Source organism: Chinchilla lanigera, unplaced genomic scaffold (genome assembly GCF_000276665.1).
Source record: "Chinchilla lanigera isolate Chin_1 unplaced genomic scaffold, ChiLan1.0 scaffold00098, whole genome shotgun sequence".
Lineage (NCBI taxonomy): Eukaryota > Metazoa > Chordata > Mammalia > Rodentia > Chinchillidae > Chinchilla > Chinchilla lanigera.
This window is the reverse complement of record NW_004955499.1, coordinates 1,403,230-1,423,728: the sequence shown is the minus strand read 5'-3', so window position 1 is coordinate 1,423,728 and position 20,499 is coordinate 1,403,230. Positions and strand designations below refer to the sequence as shown.

Sequence of the window (20,499 nt, the reverse complement as noted above, 5' to 3'; positions counted from 1 at the left end):
TGTGCACCCATGACCTTGCTAAGACCATCTTCCCTGTGAGGGAGTAGGGACTGGGAACCCGTGGCTGAGAGGTCCTTACCTTACTGAGCATGGTTTTCTCCCCTGACCATTTTTTTGGTACTGGGAATTGAACTCAGAACCTTGCACTTGCCAGGCAGGCGCTTGTGCTGCTGAGCTATATCCATGGCCCTTCTTTCCCTTTTATATGTCTGAGTTAAGCGTATGGACTTGTCCCAGTGGGCTTCAGAAAAGGCAACCCAGGGCAACTGAAAACTCAAAACAGCTTCCTTGGGGGTTTCTGGGGGGAAGGTCTGGTCAGAGTCATTTTTCTGTAACCAGCATGTAAAAGGAGGAGAGATTTAACTGGGCTCTTGGCTTCTGAGGTTGCAGTCCATGATCCGCTGGCTCCAAGGCAGCCATAGCATGGGACAGGAGCATGGTGGAGGAAGTTGCTCACCCCACAGCACTCAGAAAGCAGACAGGGGGGCATCCAGGGGCAAAACATGCCCTTTCTGGTCAAACCCCCAGGGACCAATTTTTCCAATCAAGCTCCACTTCCTTACAGCAGACAAGCTCATCAGTAGATTAATTCACAATGAGTCCAGGGCCCCCATGATTTAACTATCTGCTAAAAAAATCATGTCTGAATATACGAGACTTACTGTAGTTCTTGTGAGATGCCGGATACACTATGCATCCCTGTCTTTTGGTGTGATCTCTCCCTCTCGCATACATGGCCAGCACTGTGATGCCGTCCCTTCCAACTGCCTTAACCGTAGCTGGCCCCTAATGCTTAGAAGATGCATCTGAAGATGCATCCGTTTTCCTACAAATGACTCAAGTGTATCCTTCTTCATGGGAGAGTAATACTCCATAGTGTGTAAATATATTTTTCTTATCCATTCATCTGTTAATGAACATGTATGCTTGTTTCCAAGATTTGGCTATTATGAATTGTAGAACTGTGAGCTCAACAAATCCCTCTTCTTTATAAATTACCAAGCTATAACAAGTTCTTTTGGTACAACAATAGAAAACAGACTGACATGCTTAGGCGGTTCTGCACAGGTGATGATTTCATGAATGTCCACTCTTGAAAGTTTGTCATCACAGTTCAGGATGAGTGGGAGCTCATCAAGTTACCCATGGCCTTAGACCACAGCCATGTTCATGAAGGCCTGTGAAGTGGAGTTCTGGTGTCCTCACTGCCACCACCAGCATGTTGTTGGAAGGAGCTCAGTTTTGAGAAATTCCAGTCTGCCTCAGTGCTACTTGAGGAAAAGAATAGTAGGATACCTATATGGTGCCTGGACCACAATATCCAGTAGCATCATGGGAATTCCTCTTCAGAGGTACCTCCTCCAGGAAACTTCCTCTGGATTCCCTCAACAGAACTTCTGTTTGAGCCGCCGTATGCAATCAGCAGTATCCAGTCATGGCCCTCGTGTAGATTGTGGTCATTAGCTATTGGTGATCTGGTAGTGCCAGCACCCATGGGCAACCACACGGTATTACTTATTGTGTTACCCATTTTCTGTTAGTGTAGTGTAATGAAAGGCTGCGTATGTTATAAAGACAAGGGCCTAATTTAGCCCAGAAGTCCGGAATTCCAACAGCACTGTGCCTACATCAGTTCTGATGGGGATCTGCAGGTGGACTGTGTCCCAAGGTGAGCCTGTGTTGGAGACCATTACAAAGGGGCTCTGAGCAGGATTTAATATTAACCAATTGGCTTTTCATGTTCACTTGTGAACCTGTCCAAGGCCTAGGCTCCTTATCTGGAAATGGTGGACTCATAGTAAGCGAACCTCTGTGAGTCACTCATCCCTACTAGAACCTGTAATGGTGGATGAAGCCAGAAAGCCTCAAAGAACAAGATCGAGCAAGGACACCTGGGTCAGATCTCAACTAGATGAAGACTGTAGCCTCAGGCATCTCATTCTTCAGTGGACTGACTTCATACCTTCCTTAGAGAAGTCCTTGAGTGGTTCTGCCCTTCTTGAGTACTCCCCTCCCTTCTTCTGATAACCAAATAAATACGGGCCACCCAGAGAAGTGTTGCTCTTCGCCCTGAGAGAACCTGGAATTCTGTGAGAGGGCTCTGATCCTCCTGGAGCCCTGAAATCATTCCATTCGCCTGTTTTTATTTAGCCTTTGTCATACATTCATTCAGGAGATTGTGGACCTGATCAGCCTGCAATGACTAAGGGATATTATTAACCCCATAAGACTGGAACGGGAGGACAGCTCACATATAGGAACCCAAGAAGCACCGTACAGGGAGGAGCCTACAAGCACCTTTCCTGACACCCTGACTCTTAAATGTTCCTAATTTCCTTGTTGGACAGTAAGGGGAAAAAAGCAGAGAATGGATTTCTCCAGTGTGTCCCATCCCTGGATGGAACCAGTCGCCTGTCTATCAATAAGTGGATTGTATTCTTCCAACAAAGCCTCTGCATTTTGGTCCCCGTGTTTGGGGAAACTGCATGAATGCGAGGCGCGTGGTCTGAGCACTGCCGCTGTACATAAGTGCTGTGTGTAGTTGAGGTCTCTCCTCTGTTCGCCGGTTGGGAGCTTGGCTCTCGGGGTGCCATTCTGAACTGTGATAGTCAGATTCCATTCAGAGGCTTGCAAAGACGAGTCTCCCGTCCTTTCCTCTCGTGCTCTAACAACAAATTCTTGGTATTCTTCCAGGAGGGCTTTTGCATTTTTATGCCCAGGAGCTCACAGAGCCCCACAGAGAGATTTTGCGTGTCAAAATTCATTTTGGTAGGATTGGTTCTCACCTAAACCCACTGAAACGCGGGGAGACATCAGGCAGCGTTTATTCTGCATTCAGATCTCTGTCAAGTGCACACTTGAAACTCTGCAGCGGAGGCGGACGAGGCAGCACCTGCTCACACCGTCCGAGCTGGACTCCGGGAGGACCCTCCGTGCATCTTCCTTAGCTGTGAATTAGAAACAGGTGCAGACAGGATGGGCCTGATCGCGCCGGGCGAGCCATGGCATGCATGCCGACAGCCTGCTACCCCGGGGATCTGTGCTCCCAAACCTGAGAACCCAGCATCAGCACTTCATAGTGCTGGGCGGCATCTCTGAACCCTTCATCTTGACTGGTATTGGGTTAAATAACCCTTCGTTATCGCGGGCTGATCAGGCCCGAAATCTCCCAAATGAGTGGACAGTAAAGGCTTAAATAAATGAGACAATGGAAATGATGTCAGGGCTCTGGGAGGGACTAACTCTCTTACAGCTTCGGCATTCTCTGGGTTTAGACAAAGACTGTTCTGAGCGGCCCCGTATTTATTTGGTTTTCAAACAAAGGAGGCGGATACTCATGAAAATGTGGGAATTTGGGCAGGACTTTTTCAAGTAATACATTATGCTAATTTAGGAGAACTAGTTATCTGCAGGAAGGCCTTTACCGCAGGAGTGAGATGCCTGCAGCTGCAGTCTCCTCTAGTTAATGGGGGTTGAGCCAGACGTCCTCAGCTGTGGCCTTATCTTGTCCTTTGAGGCGTCACAGCTCTGCAGGCCAATACAGGCCTCAGCAGTGACCAGCGACTCACAGAGGTTCACTTACTATGAGTCCACTGCCCATGATCAGACAAGGTGCCTAAGCTTCAGACAACTCACAAGTAAACACGGAAAGTCAATTGGTTAATATTAAATCCAGCTCAGAGCCACTTTGTAGTGGTCTCCAAGAGACCAGCAGCAGGGATTTCAAATCAGGGGCGGTGCCTGGACTGTGTCAGCCAGACAGAGCTTCAGAGCAGCCTCAGGACCCTGTGTGCGGACCCTGGCTGTGTTTGCATCATGGCCATAACCTGGGGAAGCCAAAGTGCATCTTCACGCTGCACTGCTGTGGTTAAATGCGGTGAGTACCCAAAAGGTGCCTGGGATGAACACTCCGTCTCCAAGGTGGCGAATTTTATACCTGTGCCTTTTGGATACTAATTAGTCCTACTACTATATGGAGGAGTTTCTAGCTGAGGATGCTCTTAAGAACTGCAACCTGACTGGAGGAGAAAAAATATAAGATTAAAAGACAGTGAAGTGCAGAAGAAAAGTCCACCGTCGAAAACAAAACCACTTCTGCTTGTTGACGTCGTGTGCTCTTTGGAGAGACGTCGTAGGCTGGATGCACAGATTCTGCCAAATCTTCCTGTGTTCTTTACGACAACTGGTGGAAGCCGTGTAGATCCCTGCAGGGGCACAAGGTCATGGTCGTTACTGCACACATGCGGCCACCTCACTGCGCCTACGAGTAGCATGCCCTTGCGGGCGCAGGCCAAGGGAGATGGCGAGAGATTCACCTGAGGCTGAGGCAGGAGCTGTCCTCCTTCACGACTCACACCACAGCTTAAGAGAAAGAAGCAGGTAGGAGCAAGGACTCAAGGTGGTTCACCTCCCTCACAAAAGTCCTTCGAGTACAGCCAAGAACGACCGGGCATCGGCATTTACCCGGTGAGGGGATGGTTCAGCCAGAACAGGAAACAAGAGCAGTTTTCCTACTGTTACATTATGTGGAAATGCTGAGTCCTGTTACTGAAACGGTCCTCTAATCTCTACATTCAAGAGATAAACTGGAGCATCTTCCAAAAGCCTGACCATGTGCGGTGGCTTGCAAGTGCCCTGTAAATCTCCTATTGGTTTTTAATCTCCACTCTGCACTTCCTAGTGGAACATTGAAGAAGTTATTGGGTGACGGCAGCTCTGGCTTCATGCACAGATTAAGCCATCCACGGATTAGTAAGTGAGCGAGCTGCTTCATGAATGGATTGATTCATTCATGCTTTAGTGGCTTAGCGGGCTGACACGTGAACACTTTAATCGATTCAAAATTAATGGGTTATTGCAACGGCGGGTCTTGAAGGTGAGCTTTTCCCAGTGTTCTTGCCCTGTCTTGCCGAGCGACTCTCTGGAAACCTGTAGGGAACCCCAACCAGCAAGAAATGTCTAAGCAGTTTCACTCCCTTCACGTTGGACTACCCAGCCTCCAAGCTGTGGGATGTAGACTTGCTTTCTCTGCAAATGACCCACGATCTGGAATTACAGGAAATGGACTAAGACCCTGTGGTAAACAAAAGCAGCCTGAAAAAGGAGATGAATTCTGCAGTTCCCATGGTGCCCAAAGATTTTCAAAACTCCTGAGGTTTTTAGGATGCTTCCTTGCCTCCTGCATCTCAGAACACGTGAACGTAACTCACACAGCAAGCTGACATAGTTAGGGGTTCTCAAACTCTCTGTTTATTCGGGAAGTTTATGTAAAAGAGGAATGAAAACATCATTATAAGGTGAAATGTTTACAGAAAGTTAAGACTGCAGTGCAGACACTATTTTCTAGAAGAAAATGAGGTTGTCTTACACAGCCTTCCCCTTCCTGGGACAAAATTACCTCACACCTGCAGCTTGGAAGAGCAGAGGTTTATATGGCTCGCGGTAGCAGAGGGTGCAGCCCATGGTCAGCTGGTTCCAAGGCAGGAACATCATGGCGGATGGGCGTGGAGGAGGAAAGATGGTCACATCATGGTGACTGAGATGCACAGAGAAAGACAGAGGTGGGTGGGGGATGGACACAGAGACAGAGACAGACAGACAAACACCAGGGAGACTCTCCCAGGTCATATCCCCAGGACCCACCTCTTTCAAATAAGCCCCTCTCCTAACAGCACCGTGGGTGGATTTATGCACTGAAGAATATAACACTCATAATGTAATCATCTTCCAACAGCCCCACGTCTGAACACATGAGAAATTGTGGGACATTCTCCACCCAAACCCTAACGGTGGACCTGTAGTAAAGACATAATTCCTCAGAAGAAACTGGAGACACAAGCAGAGACTCTCCGGCTGCCTTCGAGAAAGCAGATGTCCATGGGGCAAGGAGCAGAAGGTGCTTCTAGAAGCAGAGAGAAAGAAAACAGACCTTCATCCCACAAGCAGGAGGACCTGAATTTCATGTGCAAATTAAACAGGCATAAAAAAGATCCCAAGGTACTAATACCATGCTCAGCACTGTCTAGCATCTTACTTCTGTCTTGGGGAGACCTTGTGGAATCCAGGTAGCCCACTCACACCCGGATGTCTAACTTACAGACATGTGGGATCATACATGGAGGTTGTTATAAGCCAGTGAGATGGGGGGACACTTGTTATGCAGCAGAGCTAGCTAATACACATGGTTCTCCTAGCAGATCTCTGTGGAAAGACTTAAAGAGAGCCCTGTAGGAATGTGGGCATCTGTATTTACAAACTTCAAGGCCCTGAATGCTGTTGTCCAATCCAAATAATCCTGCTACCTTCTCACAGGAAAGTTGAACTCGAGGGACAGAGCAGGTGAAGCACCTTAGTAAGTGAGTGTTCCCCTCCTAGGAGTAGTACACTCTCACAGGGGCGCCTGCTTAGAGCAGCCGTCCTCTGAAGCCCACCTTGGGGATATGTTTTCTCTTTGTTTTTTTCTCTTAGTACCTTCAGTAGACAAGTAGCAACACAACTCAGGGTGCCTACGCCAAGGTTGGGGTGGGGAGTTCGTGACAGATTTCTTTCACCCCCTTTCCCACCTTGGTCCTTGAAGCCTTGTCCTTCATACATTCAAATTTGATTAGGAAAGAGAGCTCCATCTCAGAAATTAAGCTTTAAACGACATCCAGGATTTCCCACTACAAGATCTTCAGGGTTCTACTAAATCCCTTTTGATGTGGTAATACTTAAACAGAGAGTGCTGAGCCTGCAGGAGTTAGGAAAGTGTGACTTTTTTGGGGGTGGGCTGAGGCTTAGTTCTCACCCACTCTTGTGGGTGGATAATGGATAGAAGATCCCAGTTGGGCCATTTACCTCTTTGGAAGAAAAAAGAAAACCATTCTAAAGCTTTAGTGAAGTCTTTGTTTCCATAGCAACATCAAGATTGACATATACCTGCCTGGTTAGATAAGAATAAACAAAGCCATTTTTTCTCTTTAATTTTAAACTGTTCTAAGGACTTGTGCTTCTGGCCTTGGGAAAATTCAATGTGTATGTTTTCATTTTTTTTTTCATATGTCTACTGTACTTTTACTTCCTGGAATAGGGTTAGGTGGAGCTCCATGAATAGGACAAACAGGGAGGCTTCCCCAAATAGCATACCTCAGTTTATCTGCCTGTATCAGTTATGCTCCCAGAGCTGGAAGACAGTGCCTGACCCTGACACTTACACGTGAGAGAGAGGGGTTCATTAACCTCCTGGTTGCAGAGGGTTCAGTCCATGGTTGGCTGATCTAAGGCAAAGGCATCATGGTGGGTACTGTGGTAGGGACATGCTCACATCATGGCAGCTGGGGAGCTGGAACAGAATCAAGAGGAAAGGGCCAGGGACCAGATGTAATGCCCAGTGTCACCCCGCCATGACCCTCCCAGACCTACCCAGCAGTGTGCTTTATTAATCATCCCCTTGTAAGTGACATAAAACCAGCCCAAGCCCAACACATCGCCTGGCAGGATGAGGTGACCAGAACCTTAGTTCCTTGGACATTGACAGCAACAGGCTGGGTTCTTGTGTTGTGTTGTCCAAGGCCAATACGTGAACACGTGACTTTCAAAATGAAATCCACCCTCTGGTGTAGAGTTACAGCCATCAGGGAGAGAGAAAGTAGTGCACCGTTTTTCAGATCTTTCTGTCCTTTAATAGTCCTGTGTTCGTTATTCTGTTACTGGGCTGTGTTAGAGATACACCCCGAGACTGAGACTTTCGATCAGGTAGGTCACCTGTGTGCAGTGGGTGTTTAGGGGAGGTGTCCAAACGGGCCAGATGTGTCCACATCGCTTTGGTCCTGACACCTGGTTATCCTGAGCACAGATTCTGCAAACAGTGTGGTTTTTCCAGCTGGTGCCACACTCTGCAGCAGCTCTGGAGTCCTCCTTCCTGAGGGTCTTCAGCTCCACTGTCCTGGCTGCCTCGATGTCCTGAATAGACTCGACACATTGACCTTTTCTGGTCATTTTGACCTTGGGGAGGTGCTGGAAATCGCCCAGTGCTAGATCCGGTGACCAAGGTGGATGAGGACGCAGCGTCTTGTTTTTGTTGGACAGAAATTGCTGTGAATGTTTGAGCAATGTCAGGCGATCGGAGAATATGCTGAATGCTCACCTTTAAAAAGTATTAAGCGAAAGACACATTTTCATGAAGCCACCTCCAGATACACCCCACTGCTTCCAACACACCCCACGGTTCTTGACAACGTGTCTTTTACTGAATAAGTTTATTTTTACAAAATTCAAACCCTCCGTGTAGCGTTGTTCTACCAGTGTCAGTGTCTTACAGGCAGGCATGCGAGTGTGTAGTAGAGATGGAAAGGCGTCATGCTACACAGAATGGAGACGCAAACGTGCAGCTGTTTGAGGAATGTCTCCCTGTGTGCCATGGATATCACTTTCTCTTCTCTCTTCCTGTCTTTTTGTCTCTTGGTACTTCTTCATGTTTCATTCGTTCTCCTCCCTTCTTCCCTCCTCTTTCTTTCCTTCTTTCCTTCCTTCCTTCCTTCCTTTCCTTCTTCCTTCCTTCCTTCCTTCCTTCCTTCCTTCCTTCCTTCCTTTCCTTCTTCCTTCCTTCCTTCTTTTCCTTCTTTCTTCCTTCCTTCCTTCCTTCCTTTCCTTCTTCCTTCCTTCCTTCCTTCCTTCATTTCTTGGTCTCTGTCTGTCCACCTCTGTCAACCCTCTCTGACACAGAAAATCCTCTTTCTCGAATCCCTTTGTTCTTCGGTCTCAGGAACAGATGTGCCTGGGCGTCACCCACAGAAACCTCAGTAGGATCACTGAATACACACAGGACCGCTCGATGCTACCTCAGTTCCACCCAAGTCCTTTAAACAGAGAAACACGAGGGCTCGTGAGAGGCAGGCACCGATGGCCGTTCCTTCCCGCTTCTGGAAAAACTCCAGAAGCTTGGGAATACTACTCCTCTTTCCCTCTGGGAGGAAACAAAGATCAAAGAGCACTGCCAGCTGCACCCTGCCCATGCGTCCACCAAGTGATGGACCAGCCGGCCACCCTAGGGATCTGGCTGGGAACTCCGCTGGCCACGTGGGTCGGGGAGAGCTTGTGCCTGTCCTGCATGAGACCCCAGGTTCCCCCCGCAGCAGCAGCAAACAAATAGACATTAGACTTTGCTTCTGCAACTGCCTGTATTCCCACAGTGCAGGAGACCTGTCCACTGGCCACACCTTTGCCACGAGTGACACCTGATTCCCAGGGTGCGTGGTGCTTGTCCGTGAGGGGCAGAGATGGCGTGGGTCCTGCAGGTCCCAGGAACCTGCCCGGGGCCGTCTTGTGAAGTGGGGATAGTTGGAAGTCGGGGCACAGTCAGCCGACCCCCATCCACGCTGGCAGTGCCTCCTGGTCTTCTGCGGGTCCTGGTTATCCTACAGTGTCCACACCCAGCAGCAAATAGAAAAGAAGCCCGGATTTTCCAAACCCTCAGCAGCACTGGCTATGCAGTTTTCTCAGCTGTTCTCACAGAGGTGTCCAGCCCATGCCAACACGGGTGCAGGGACTACAGGCAGCAGTGCTATCAGCTATTACACTGCAGCCTCCAGAGATTCTAAGTGGTGCACGCCTGTAATTCCAGCACTCGGGAGGCTGAGGCAGGAAGATTGTTGCAAGTTCGAGGCCAGCCTGGGCTACAAAGTGAGCTCAAGGCCAGCCTGAACTCTATAGCTAGACTGTCTCAAAAACACACAAAAAAAAGATAGAAAACTTAATTTAAACATCCCTCACACGAAGGAAGATGCCTCTGAGGTGGCAAGTGCCCTGCGGGTCACCTGCAGTTTTTTTCTTCCAGGTTTATTCTGATGAAAGATCCCTAATGATTGATATTTTTTCCTTCTGATTTTCTCAGGCGCAGAAGTGCATGCATGTGACCAGTCAAGAGATTTGTATTTTTCCCTCCCTTTTTATTTTACACAGTTTTTTTTTATTTGTACTTTTTGTAGCAGAATAATGCAAACTTTTGCTTTTGTTATTTAAAATTTATTTTCGTATATTAAATAATTTTTAAAAATTTACATAGTCAGTGCAAACTTGATGAAGTGAATAAGGTCAGCCTCCTGCTTGAAAGCCTTTCCTTCTGTGTGTAGGTGCTCCTGCAGAGGGAACCCAGGCCTTTCACACTAAGCTGTGCCCTTAGCCCTTTTTTTAATTGTAATTTGAGACAGGGTCTTCCAAGGCTTCTAAGATGCCCAGGCTGGGCTGAAACTTGCAACCGTCCTGCCTCAGCCTCCCAGAGTGCTGACATGACAGGCATCCATCACCACCCCCGGCTTCTGAATGTCATTATTTTCATTTTTTTAATGTCTCTTATTATGGGTTGCTCTGATTAGACCTAATTTTTGATTAGATGTCACTAATCAGCCTTTCCTCAGGAAGTAGCCTTTCCACGGGTTTTACATTTTGTTATAAATTTAGCATAATACCACCATAGCAAGAACTAGAAATGTATTACTGTAAATATTTCATCATGCAATAAACTGTATTCAGTCTGTAAATTTGCATTTTCAGCCTTTTAAAATATATTATTCACAATTTCCTCCAAGTCTAACCTACCTTCATTTCTTCCTTCCTTCCTTCCTTCATTCATTCATTCCTCCCTCCCTCCCTCTCTTCCTCTTTCTACCTATTTCTTCATGCTTATGAGATTTTTTCAAAGTATGCTTTAACCTTACAGTATTCATTGGACCCTGCCTGCATTGTGTCTGCTCGCCTGGGTTGATGAATTCCTACTGCTTTTTACTTGTAAACTCTACTTCTACTGCATGTCTGTCTGCCTGTCTATCTGTCTGTCTACTTTTAGTTTGACCTGGGATCTTGCTAAGTAGCCCAGGATGGGCTCAAACTCGCAACCTTCCTGCCTCAGCTTCCCGAGTAGCTGGGTTGACAAGCATGTGCCACGGTGGTCAGGTTAGACCTTAAGATCTTCTTCCATTTTTTCTTTCTTTGTACAAGCCGGTTGCTGTCTTCTGAGGGAGGAAGCTGCCTGTTTCCAGCACAAGCAAATGACAAATGTCTGAGGGGATAGATACGTGCATTCTCCTGCTCTGATCATCTCCCGCCCTACGCAAACTTCGAAATACCACACACAATTGTTTTGCATCAGTTAAAAAGTTACACATATATTTAGAAAACCAGCTTGGGTTTTGTGCCAACTCCAGCAGTTCAGAGCTCACCGGCCCTGTGTCTGCCACAGTCTGCTCTGTGATGCTAACAATTTGGGCGTCAAGGAGGAAGGAGGCTGGACATGTGAGTGGGTGCCTATGATCCTAACACCCTAGGAGGCTGAGGCAGGAGAATTGCAAGTTGAAGCTCAGCCTGGGCAGCTGGGCAAGACTATCTCAAAATGAAAACAAAAAGGGCTGGTGATGTAGCTTACTGCAAAGGCCCTGGGTTCAGTGCCCAGCAGTGCAGGAAAGGAAAAAGATTTGGGCTGCAATCACATCTAACAATTGCAGCAAACTCTTCCGACCTCAGCGACCACCCAGCTGTCTCCTGGGATTTCCCCTCGGATTCTGATCCAGGGACACCTGGTCTACCTCGTACTTCTGGAATCTCTGCCTCAGGGACCCAGCTTTGCACGCTTGACCCTCTAGAGAGACACTCAAAGCACATGCAAAGCAGAGCAGCCAGGATGAGCTCTGTTGTCCGGCAGATGTTCCACGCTTGATATGCAGAAGTGGCTCCCCATGGCTGTTCCCTGGCCCCATCTTACCCCTCCCCTCCTACTAGCCCTGCTTTTACTGGTGCAGCTTCTGAAAAGGTGAAGAAAATCAATGCCTACTGATGCAGTGGACAGAGAAGGGACCTGGAACCTCCTGGCACCTTATGCTACTTAGAATCTTCTGAGGTACCATTTCCGGTTGGTTATAAACATATTTCCCCCGGGAAAAGGAGGGGAAACACCCTCCAAGTCTTTTAAAATCTAGTGACGTTGGATTTCTGTGAGACAGTGTGTGGTTTTACCAGTTCTGCTATTGTCAGTTGCACTTGCGTGTTGTGCCTCTTGATCCTGGTCGTGAACTGGACTGGATCAGGACGTTCCTGGAATGGTGATGACACTGTGAGTTTATTAATGGCAACCATGGCTTAGCTAGTTAATGGGCTCGTAGCTAAATGGGCTATAAGGAGGTGAGGTAAAGTTGGAGGAAGAGAGTCAGGGATGTGGTGTTGTGATCTCTCTGTTCCCGTCCACTTCCTGTCTGACTGTGCCTCTACTTCCTGGCCAACAACAGTCTTGCTCATCCCCTACCAACCGGAGACGGTACCTCAGAAGGTTCTAAGTACCATAAGATACCAGGAGGTTCTTGGTCTCTTCTCTGTCTGCTGCATCAGTAGGCATTGATTTCTTTCATCTTTTCAGAAGCTGCACCAATAAAAATAGGGCTGGAAGGAGAGGGAGGGGGAAGAGGGGCCATGACATGCACCCGTGTCTTCCACCGCACCTGTCCATCCACCATGTTGTTTCTGCCTTGGACCCAGCCACCCATGGAGTGAATCCTCCTAAATCGTGAGCCAAAATAAACCTGTCCTCCTTTAATTCGCAAGTGTCATGTATTTGGTGCCAGCCGCGGGAAGCTGAGTGATACATTAGCATAAGGAGGGTTTCCCATTTCCTGTATCCCCACAGGCATGTTCCTGGGAAAGACGACAGCATGTCAGAGATTCCCCTCCAGATGGTACCCGGCTCCAGAACAGCACTTCCACACCCTTGGTGGTAAACTCCTGCTCCCCGAGTCTGCCGCAGGCTGCATCAGCTGTACCTATGGTGGAAAAGATTTCCTGGAAAAGCGCATTTAAAAATCAAGCGAAACCGAAGCTTCCAGTGTTGCTTTTCTAAAACAAAATCATCAGATTGAGCAAACATACGACTGTCACTGTTTTCTGCTTAGATTTTGAAACATTCGCTCTGTGCTTCTGAATTTATCTCATCACACACAGCTCTCGGATTGCAGCCCGTTTCTTGATCACATACCAGGCATCTGCCACGTGACATGGTCTTGGTTCCTTAAGGGAAACGTGGGTTATGTACACTGTCCTTCTCCCTGATGCCCGAGTGACTTGACACGTGACAGTTTTCTCTCTATGCCAAAGAAAACTGAGGGAGTAGATCATCTTACAAGTGTGTTGTCCTTAGGTTAGTTCAGTGCTCTTTTATGTCGAAGTTGAAATTCAGACGCTGCTAACGTTTTTGAGTTTTGCTTATGTTTATCTTATATATAACATTGTTGGGATTTTCATTGGATCTCTCTCTTCTCTTTCTCTCTCTCTATCTCTGTCATCTCTCTCTCCTTTCTCTGTGTCTGTCTCTGTCTCTCTGTCTCTCTCTGTCACCTCCCCTCTGTGTCTCTGTCTCTCCTCATCTCTCTGTGTCTCTCTCTGTCTCTGTCTCTGTCTGTCTCTCTCTCTCTGTCTTTTTCAGACAGGGTTTCAATATACACTTCAGGCTGGCCTCAAACTCACAGTGATCCTCTTGCCTCAGACTCCCAACTGCTGAGATTATAGGCTTGCACCACCACGTCCAGCCTGAAACTCTTTTAACCATTTCTACTTTGTGGAAAATTCCATTTCACCATTTTCATTGGCATAAAATAACAGAACTTCTTTGCACTAATATGCTTCTGATTTTCCCACTTTGAATTTCCTCCTGTGCCATGTTTTCTCCCCAGATATTTTCCTAAATAACAAGGCTGTTGCTATTAAGGAATGAAATGAAATGTGGGCTGTCCTTTTGGTGTTGATGGTGACCTTAACACTCATGAGTTGAAAGCTTGGCCGTCAATGTGGAAAGTAGAGTTCGCCAACTGACAAGGATGTGTTATGGTTTATTTCATTATTATTTTTCTTTTTTTGGTACCAGGAACTGAACTTAGGACCTTGCACTTGCTAGACAGGCGCTTGCGCCCCTGAGGTATATCCCCGGCCTGAATAATGTGTTATGGTTTAGAGCTAAAATGTCCCCCAAAAGTGTCATGTGTTTGGAAGACAGTTGGATCATGGGGGTGCTATATTTGTCTATTGGTCAGCCCAATGATGAGTTAGTGTACTGTTAGAAGGCGGGGCCTGGTTGGAGGTGGTCCCTAGGGTGTGGCCTGGAAGGTGAGTTCTTGTCCCCAGCTCCTCCCTTCTCTCTCTGCTTCCTGGTCACCATGATGTGAGCATCTTTCCTCCTCCATGCCCGTCCACCATGATGCTCCTGCCTTGGAGCAGCTGACCATGGACTGCACCCTCTGCAACCATGAGCCTAAGTAACCTTTCCTCCTTTATTTAAATTGTGGGTGTTATTTATTTTGTCCCAGTGATAGAAAGTCTGACCAGTTACAATGGGAACCAGGAGATTATTCACAGTATTCAAAAAAGAATCAAAATGGAGGTGTGTGTGCATGTGTGTGTGTGTGTGTGTGTGTGTGTGTGTGTCCCTTCTACTCTAGTATTAGAAAATGAAGAGTACAACATTTTGATTTGTCGTTTAACTACCTGGTAGCAGTTCATGCAGTCTGTTTCCTGATGCCAGCCCAAAGTACCTGAACCCAAGCAAAGCATCACGTCCGCCGACTGTCAGATTATGAGTTCAAGTTTCTAACACAGGAGCTTTTGTCCTGTGTGATGAAAAGACAGCACAAGGGGCATCCCACCCCCTCTCCCTTGTTCTTTCTATTGGCTACAAGCAGGTGGCAGGTCTTTACTCTCTAGAAAGACAGCCAACTATTCAGGGGTGGGTGGCAGTCCCTGGGAATCACCCTGATGCATACTTCCTTCCCTGGGCCCTCGTGACGTTTGTAACCCAGCGCTATTCCCTAATGGGACGGAAGCTCACCTACGGAACACTCAGCCCCTGCGGCCGGTCGGACTGTAACCAGGTGTTCTGATCCTTTTCCAGTGGAGTTTTTATACTGCAACCTGGCTTCCATGAAGTCCATCCGGCAGTTCGTGAAGAATTTCAAGATGAAGAGACTCCCGCTCCATGTGCTCGTCAATAATGGTGAGTTCTGTCTGCTGAGACCCGTATGAGACAGAGATCGATTTGGGGGCAAGTGTGAAAACTCCCGGTAAAAACACTGCCAGCCAGGAGTTAATTTGGATGCAAACAGGAGCTCTGGTTCTGCAGGGGTTTCTGAAACCAGACATCCGTGTTGGAGCAGTGATGAGCTCTAGTTGCATTTTCGTTCGAGGATGAGCTCTAGTTCTTCAGAACGGCTCCAAACCAGCTGTTACCTTCCGTGCGCACTAGAACTTCCTCACTTACTTGTTTGGTGACATACTTCCGTGCTTTCCCAAGATTGGATTCCCAGTCTTGGGAACAGATGTCAGGAGTACCGGTCCCTTTTCTGAGCACTTGTCTATTTCAAAGACTCACTGGTTTGTGTCATAGAAATTATCCCCTGCAGCGCACTGCTTTGAAGTGACGGTGAGATAATTACTCTTGACTTCTGCTGGGTGGGCGGTCAGCGCCCCACCACCGCCACGCTTGGACAGCAGCACCTACGCTGTGTCCCATTCATCCGCCCCGCCCCTCGCCCATGTGCGCATCTCATTTCCTGACCTATTCGCTACCAGAGTCCCCAGCCTGGAACACGTGACCCCTTGGGGGACATTTCAGGTCTGAGTCACCGCCAGTGACGTGCAGTCATGGCCCTCTCCACACTGAATAAAAATGCACAGCCTGAGCTGCAGGCACTGTGCTCCGAAACATTTTCCTTTCCGCAAGAACAGGCTCAGAGACCAAACGGTGATCTCTGGAGAGGAAATAAATAGTCCAATTAAAACAATGCGTACAGCAGACAAAAATAGTAAACCTGTAAGCACTGCAGCTTCCCTCCAAGTCCGTGGAACGTTTGTCAAGCGACTCTTTCTTTTCTGTGGCGGGGAAATAGCTATGCAGTGACTCAGTCTGATTACTCAACATAATTGCTTGCTTCCCTCGTGAAGGACACACACTAATTTCCCCACACAGATATCTTTAGCTTCATGGATTCTGCAAGGGGCTGGTGAGGTCCCAGATTCCCAGCTCGCAGGGCTGAGGACTCGGGCATCTCCCTGGGGACGCTGTGCATCTGTCCATCTGCCCACAGCTCCTGAGATCTGCTCGCTGTTTGCTGTTTTTCATCGCTGTCTTAATCTCTTCTTCCTTTTTTTTTTTTCCTTTCCTGTCACATTAAGGCTATTAGCATGCAAAAAACAAGTGCTCACCCTTACAGACTTCTCCTCCACACACACGTTGAATTAGAAATTCTCACTGTAGGGCCGGGGGGGTAGCTCAGTGGCACGGTGCCTTGCTTGGCATGCGCAACGTCCTGAGTTTGATTCCCGGTACCAAAAAAAGAAATTCTCAACATATACTTTAAAGGACAGAACTGAGCCATCCAGTCACAGACAATCTGACCTGTAGGCTGTATCGATGTCTGCAATTCCGTGCCGGTGATAAGCACATCTTGTCCACAAAGCTGTAGACAGCACCATTTCCAGTACGTGAAACGTCATGTGTTATGCACACAGAAGGGTCCCTTGGAATGCATCGTCCTCATTACAATTCATCTGTCTTCTCAGGGAGTTTTAATAATAATGTAATAACTATTCTGTTGTTTTTTTTTTTGGTTTTTTTTGAGACTGGGTCTCGCTATGCAGTTCAGGCTGACCTTGAGCTCACTTTGTAGCCCAGGCTGGTCTCAAACTCACAACGATCCTCCTGCCTCAGCCTCCCAAGTACTGGGATTACAAGTATGCACCACCATGCTGGGCTAATTATTCTGTCTTAATTTCACAGTCCCTCAGTAGCCATAGTTTAACATACTGAAGTGAATGATTTCCCACTTCATGGCTGTTTAGTATTCCTTTCCCAAACTCTTGACTGTTGGCTTGCTTTTAAGACCATCCATTAGCATAAGTGAGTAGAATTACAATATTATAAATCACCAAAGTGGAGCTGAGGTAGAAGCACCATGCTGTCTGTTTGTCTGTGCCTTTTACGTTCTTGCTATGCGTAGCACCCCAGGAATTAGTAATTGGACGCTTTCTCACAGAGTAATGAGAGGGTACAAATAACTGCCCGAAAGTATAAAGCAGAATTTGACACCCTCTCTGGGACTTTTACGTAGTCTTCTGATCCAGCTATTTGAGACAGGGTCTTGTGCGTAACTCAGGCTGCTCTCAAATTCACAGCGATCCTCCTGCCTCAGCCTACCAAGCGCTGGGCTGACAGGCGTGCACCACCACACCTGACTCTGCTTCAACTTTTCAGCTACTAAGAAGTAGACACATTTGTAATGTCGAATGTGATAACTTTCTCTAACATTCCTTGCTCTGTTCCGAAACGAGCATTTGGGGAGAAATAGGTATACTGATTGCCTTTTTCTATAGAATGGATGTAGCTCTATCAAGACTGCAGCAACAATCCAGGCTTCCCTGTGAAATTCAGCCCACAGTCACCCTCCACCTGCCCTGCTGTGATGACCGTGGTGTCCCCAGGGGACGGCGGTGTACGCTTTCTCTGCAGATTGTAAGCCAAGCGCACAGCCGTCAGATCAAGCTCTGGCAAGCTGGGCGAGGAGAATGAAAAGCTGGGGTGTCTTTTTCTTCTGAAGGTCCTATACTTTTTGCTGTGGTTGTTTGTAAGTCCACGTTTACAGTACGCGATGGTCCCATACACAGGGCTTCCAGATATCACAACGCGGACATCTGTGGAGGAGATCATTCTGTGTGCCACTGGGATCAGAATCTAGACGTCTGAAGATCACTTCTCTGTCTGTCGCATGGGAATTAGGACACGACATCTTTGGGGACATTGTTCTATTTTTTTTCTTGTTTTGAGACAGGGTCTCACTATGCATTTCAGGCTGGTCTTGAACTCATTATGTAGCCCAGGGTGGCCTCTAACCCTTATAATCTCCTGCCTCAGCCTCCTGAGTGCTGGGATTGCAGGTGTGTGCCAACACACCCAGCTCTGGGGACATTATTTGCTCTAGAACTTTGGGATTTGGACCTGGACATCTTGCAGACATCTCAGGGACATTATTTTGGCTTCACATGGGGATTGTGATGGGGACATCATTCTGTCTGCCCGGTGGGGATCAGGGTGTGCACATCTCTGGGAGAGCAGTGTTCATCTCATCTTTCCCGCCTCCTCTGTCCTGCCTCTCCTTCACAAGCAGGAAAAATACAACCGCAAGAGCCCTTGCCCTCTGAGAAATCACACCCTGGCAAAGGAAGCAAGCACTGTACAAATAATTATTCTGTGAAATGTCGCACCGTAGAAAATGCAGCCTGCGATGTGACAATGCAGTCCTGTAAAATACAGCGAAGATTATATCCTAGGTATGGTACGCATGGAAATTTCCCAGCCTGTACCCTTTGGAACGCCATTTCCAGGAAATAGAATAGAAGCCCATTTGTTAAGGATGATTTCACAGAATGACACTGTGTCCTGTTCTCCTCTGGTGTGTTTTTTTTTTTCTCTGTCTTTCAAGAGCTCAGCCAGGTTGTGGCTCTGCTTGGAGCCAGGGAGGCCCCTGGGGCTGTTTGAACACAGCAGTGCGCAGTACTTATCCTGGGGTCGCACTGGGGGGAAGGAGCCCAGTTGTGGAAGTAAGAGTCACCCTGGGTTCTGGGAGGAACGTGTCCAAAGGGAGCCAGGCCTTGCTGCAGGTGTGATGCTTCCTGTGTCAGTTACTGTCGCACTGCTGAGAGAAAGCACCCAAAGCCACCGTTTATTTGGATCCAGTCAGAAGCATCATGGCAGATGGATGTGGAGGAGCAGAGACGCTCCCTGAGGCCGTGGGTGGTAAAGGCCACCGTGCGCTTGAGTCTGATTTGTCCCTCAGCTCCAACAATCTGTTCTTCCCCGTTTCCTGGGTGTCCCCGTGTGTTAGGGAAATCTTCCATCACTGGGACAGCACACTCAACACCCACACTTTAAAGCAGAGAGTTTTAATGTGGCTCATGGTTGCAGACGGTGCAATCCACGGTCGGATGCTCCAAGGCAGGAGCATCATGGCTGACGGTCATAGAAGAAGGAAGATTCTCACATCATGGTGGCCGGAAGGCAGAGAGAGGAGGGACGAGCTGGAGACAAGAACTCACCCTTCCACATTACACCACGGTGATGGCCTCCAACCAGGCCCCACCTCCTATGGTACATTCTGCTATGGATTCATCCATTGCCTTAGGCACTTTGTTGTTTCTGAGACACAGTACTTGACACCCACCACCCAGAGGAGAGGGTTAATGAGGCTCATGGTTGCAGAAAGTGCAGTCCATGGTTGGCTGCTCTTAAGGCAAGAACATCATGGCGGATGGGTGTGAAGGAGGAAAGATGCTCACATCATGGTGGCTGGGAAGCAGAGAGAGAAGGGAGGAGCTGGGGGCAAGAACTCACCCTTCCAGGTCACAGCCCAGTGACCACCTCCAACCAGGTCCCGCCTCCTACAGCACATTCAGCCAGGAGCTCGTCCATGATGGATCCACTGAGGAGCACAGCGCCCCGTGATCCGGTCACCTTCTAAGCACCAGAGACCTTTGGGTGACATGGTAAATGTATACCACAGCAGTAGGCTTCTACAGTCCACCGTTCATACTCCCCAAGACAGTTAGAATACACAGTGGATACACCTAGTAAGGCAGAGTCAGCACCCTCTCTTGGCAGGACTTCCTGTTTTCCCAGCAGACCAAGCACATGCATGGATCCCAGGGGAAGCCGTGGGCTTGGGAAGACCATTCCCTGGCACCGAGGAAGGCTGCAGAGCTGCAGGAACAAGGTTTCCCAGGCCTCCTGGTAATCAGCAGGGCACACCAGGATGGCGCATCAGCAGCAGCCCGGGGTGCTGGAGCTGGGTCAGGCTCGCCTTGGTCTGCAGGAAGCAAAGGGTTGTCTCAGTTGTCACATTTTCCAGTTTGTGCACCAGGACTGTCCCTTATTGTGTTGGAACGGAGACTCCCAGCGTCGGGTGTATGAGGCAGGGGCTGGTGTCCGTGGATGTGAGTGGGTGTCTCCCCTACGCTGCACCTCACAGAGGGGCCCTGTATGTTCTTCAGCTTTCTGTCGCTGTAAAAATAGACCTGAGAAAATCAGCTTGGAAGGAAGTGTATTTTACCTCATGATTTCAGAGTTGTTGGTCCATGGTCACCTGTCTGCATTGCCTTGGAGAGGAGGTAGGACCGTCACAGCAGGGTGGAGCAGATCTCACACTGTGGCAGCCAGGAAGGAAGGAGGAGGAGGACCAGGTGGAAGACACCAGATTCCCACAATCCCCTTCAAGGCCACACCCCCAGTGACCTCACTTCCTCCCCTAGGCTCCACCTTTTAAAGGTCCCATCATCTTTAAACCCAGCAGCTCCACAAGTGGAGACCAAGCTTTCCACAGTGAGCCTCTGGGAAATATTCAAGATCCAAACGATAACACTTGACATTGATATTCTTCGTGTCCAAGAAGGTTATAAACCGTCTGGAGAGTTTCTGAAAATGATATTCCCTGGGAGATGGGCTTG

The 20,499-nt window shown here is 48.2% G+C and overlaps 1 protein-coding gene across 2 annotated transcripts in view; it reads left to right on the top strand.

Moving 5' to 3' along the window:
- Dhrsx (dehydrogenase/reductase (SDR family) X-linked) overlaps positions 1-20,499 on the top strand; it is a gene marked incomplete at its 5' end in the record, with an annotated part of 110,506 nt that overhangs the window by 47,413 nt on the left and 42,594 nt on the right. Inside the window, 2 exon segments of one of the 2 annotated variants that reach the window (XM_005406518.2) lie at positions 12,650-12,736; positions 14,900-15,001. In XM_005406518.2, coding sequence (XP_005406575.2) covers positions 12,650-12,736; positions 14,900-15,001 — 189 coding nt within the window. 2 annotated transcript variants of the gene reach the window in all.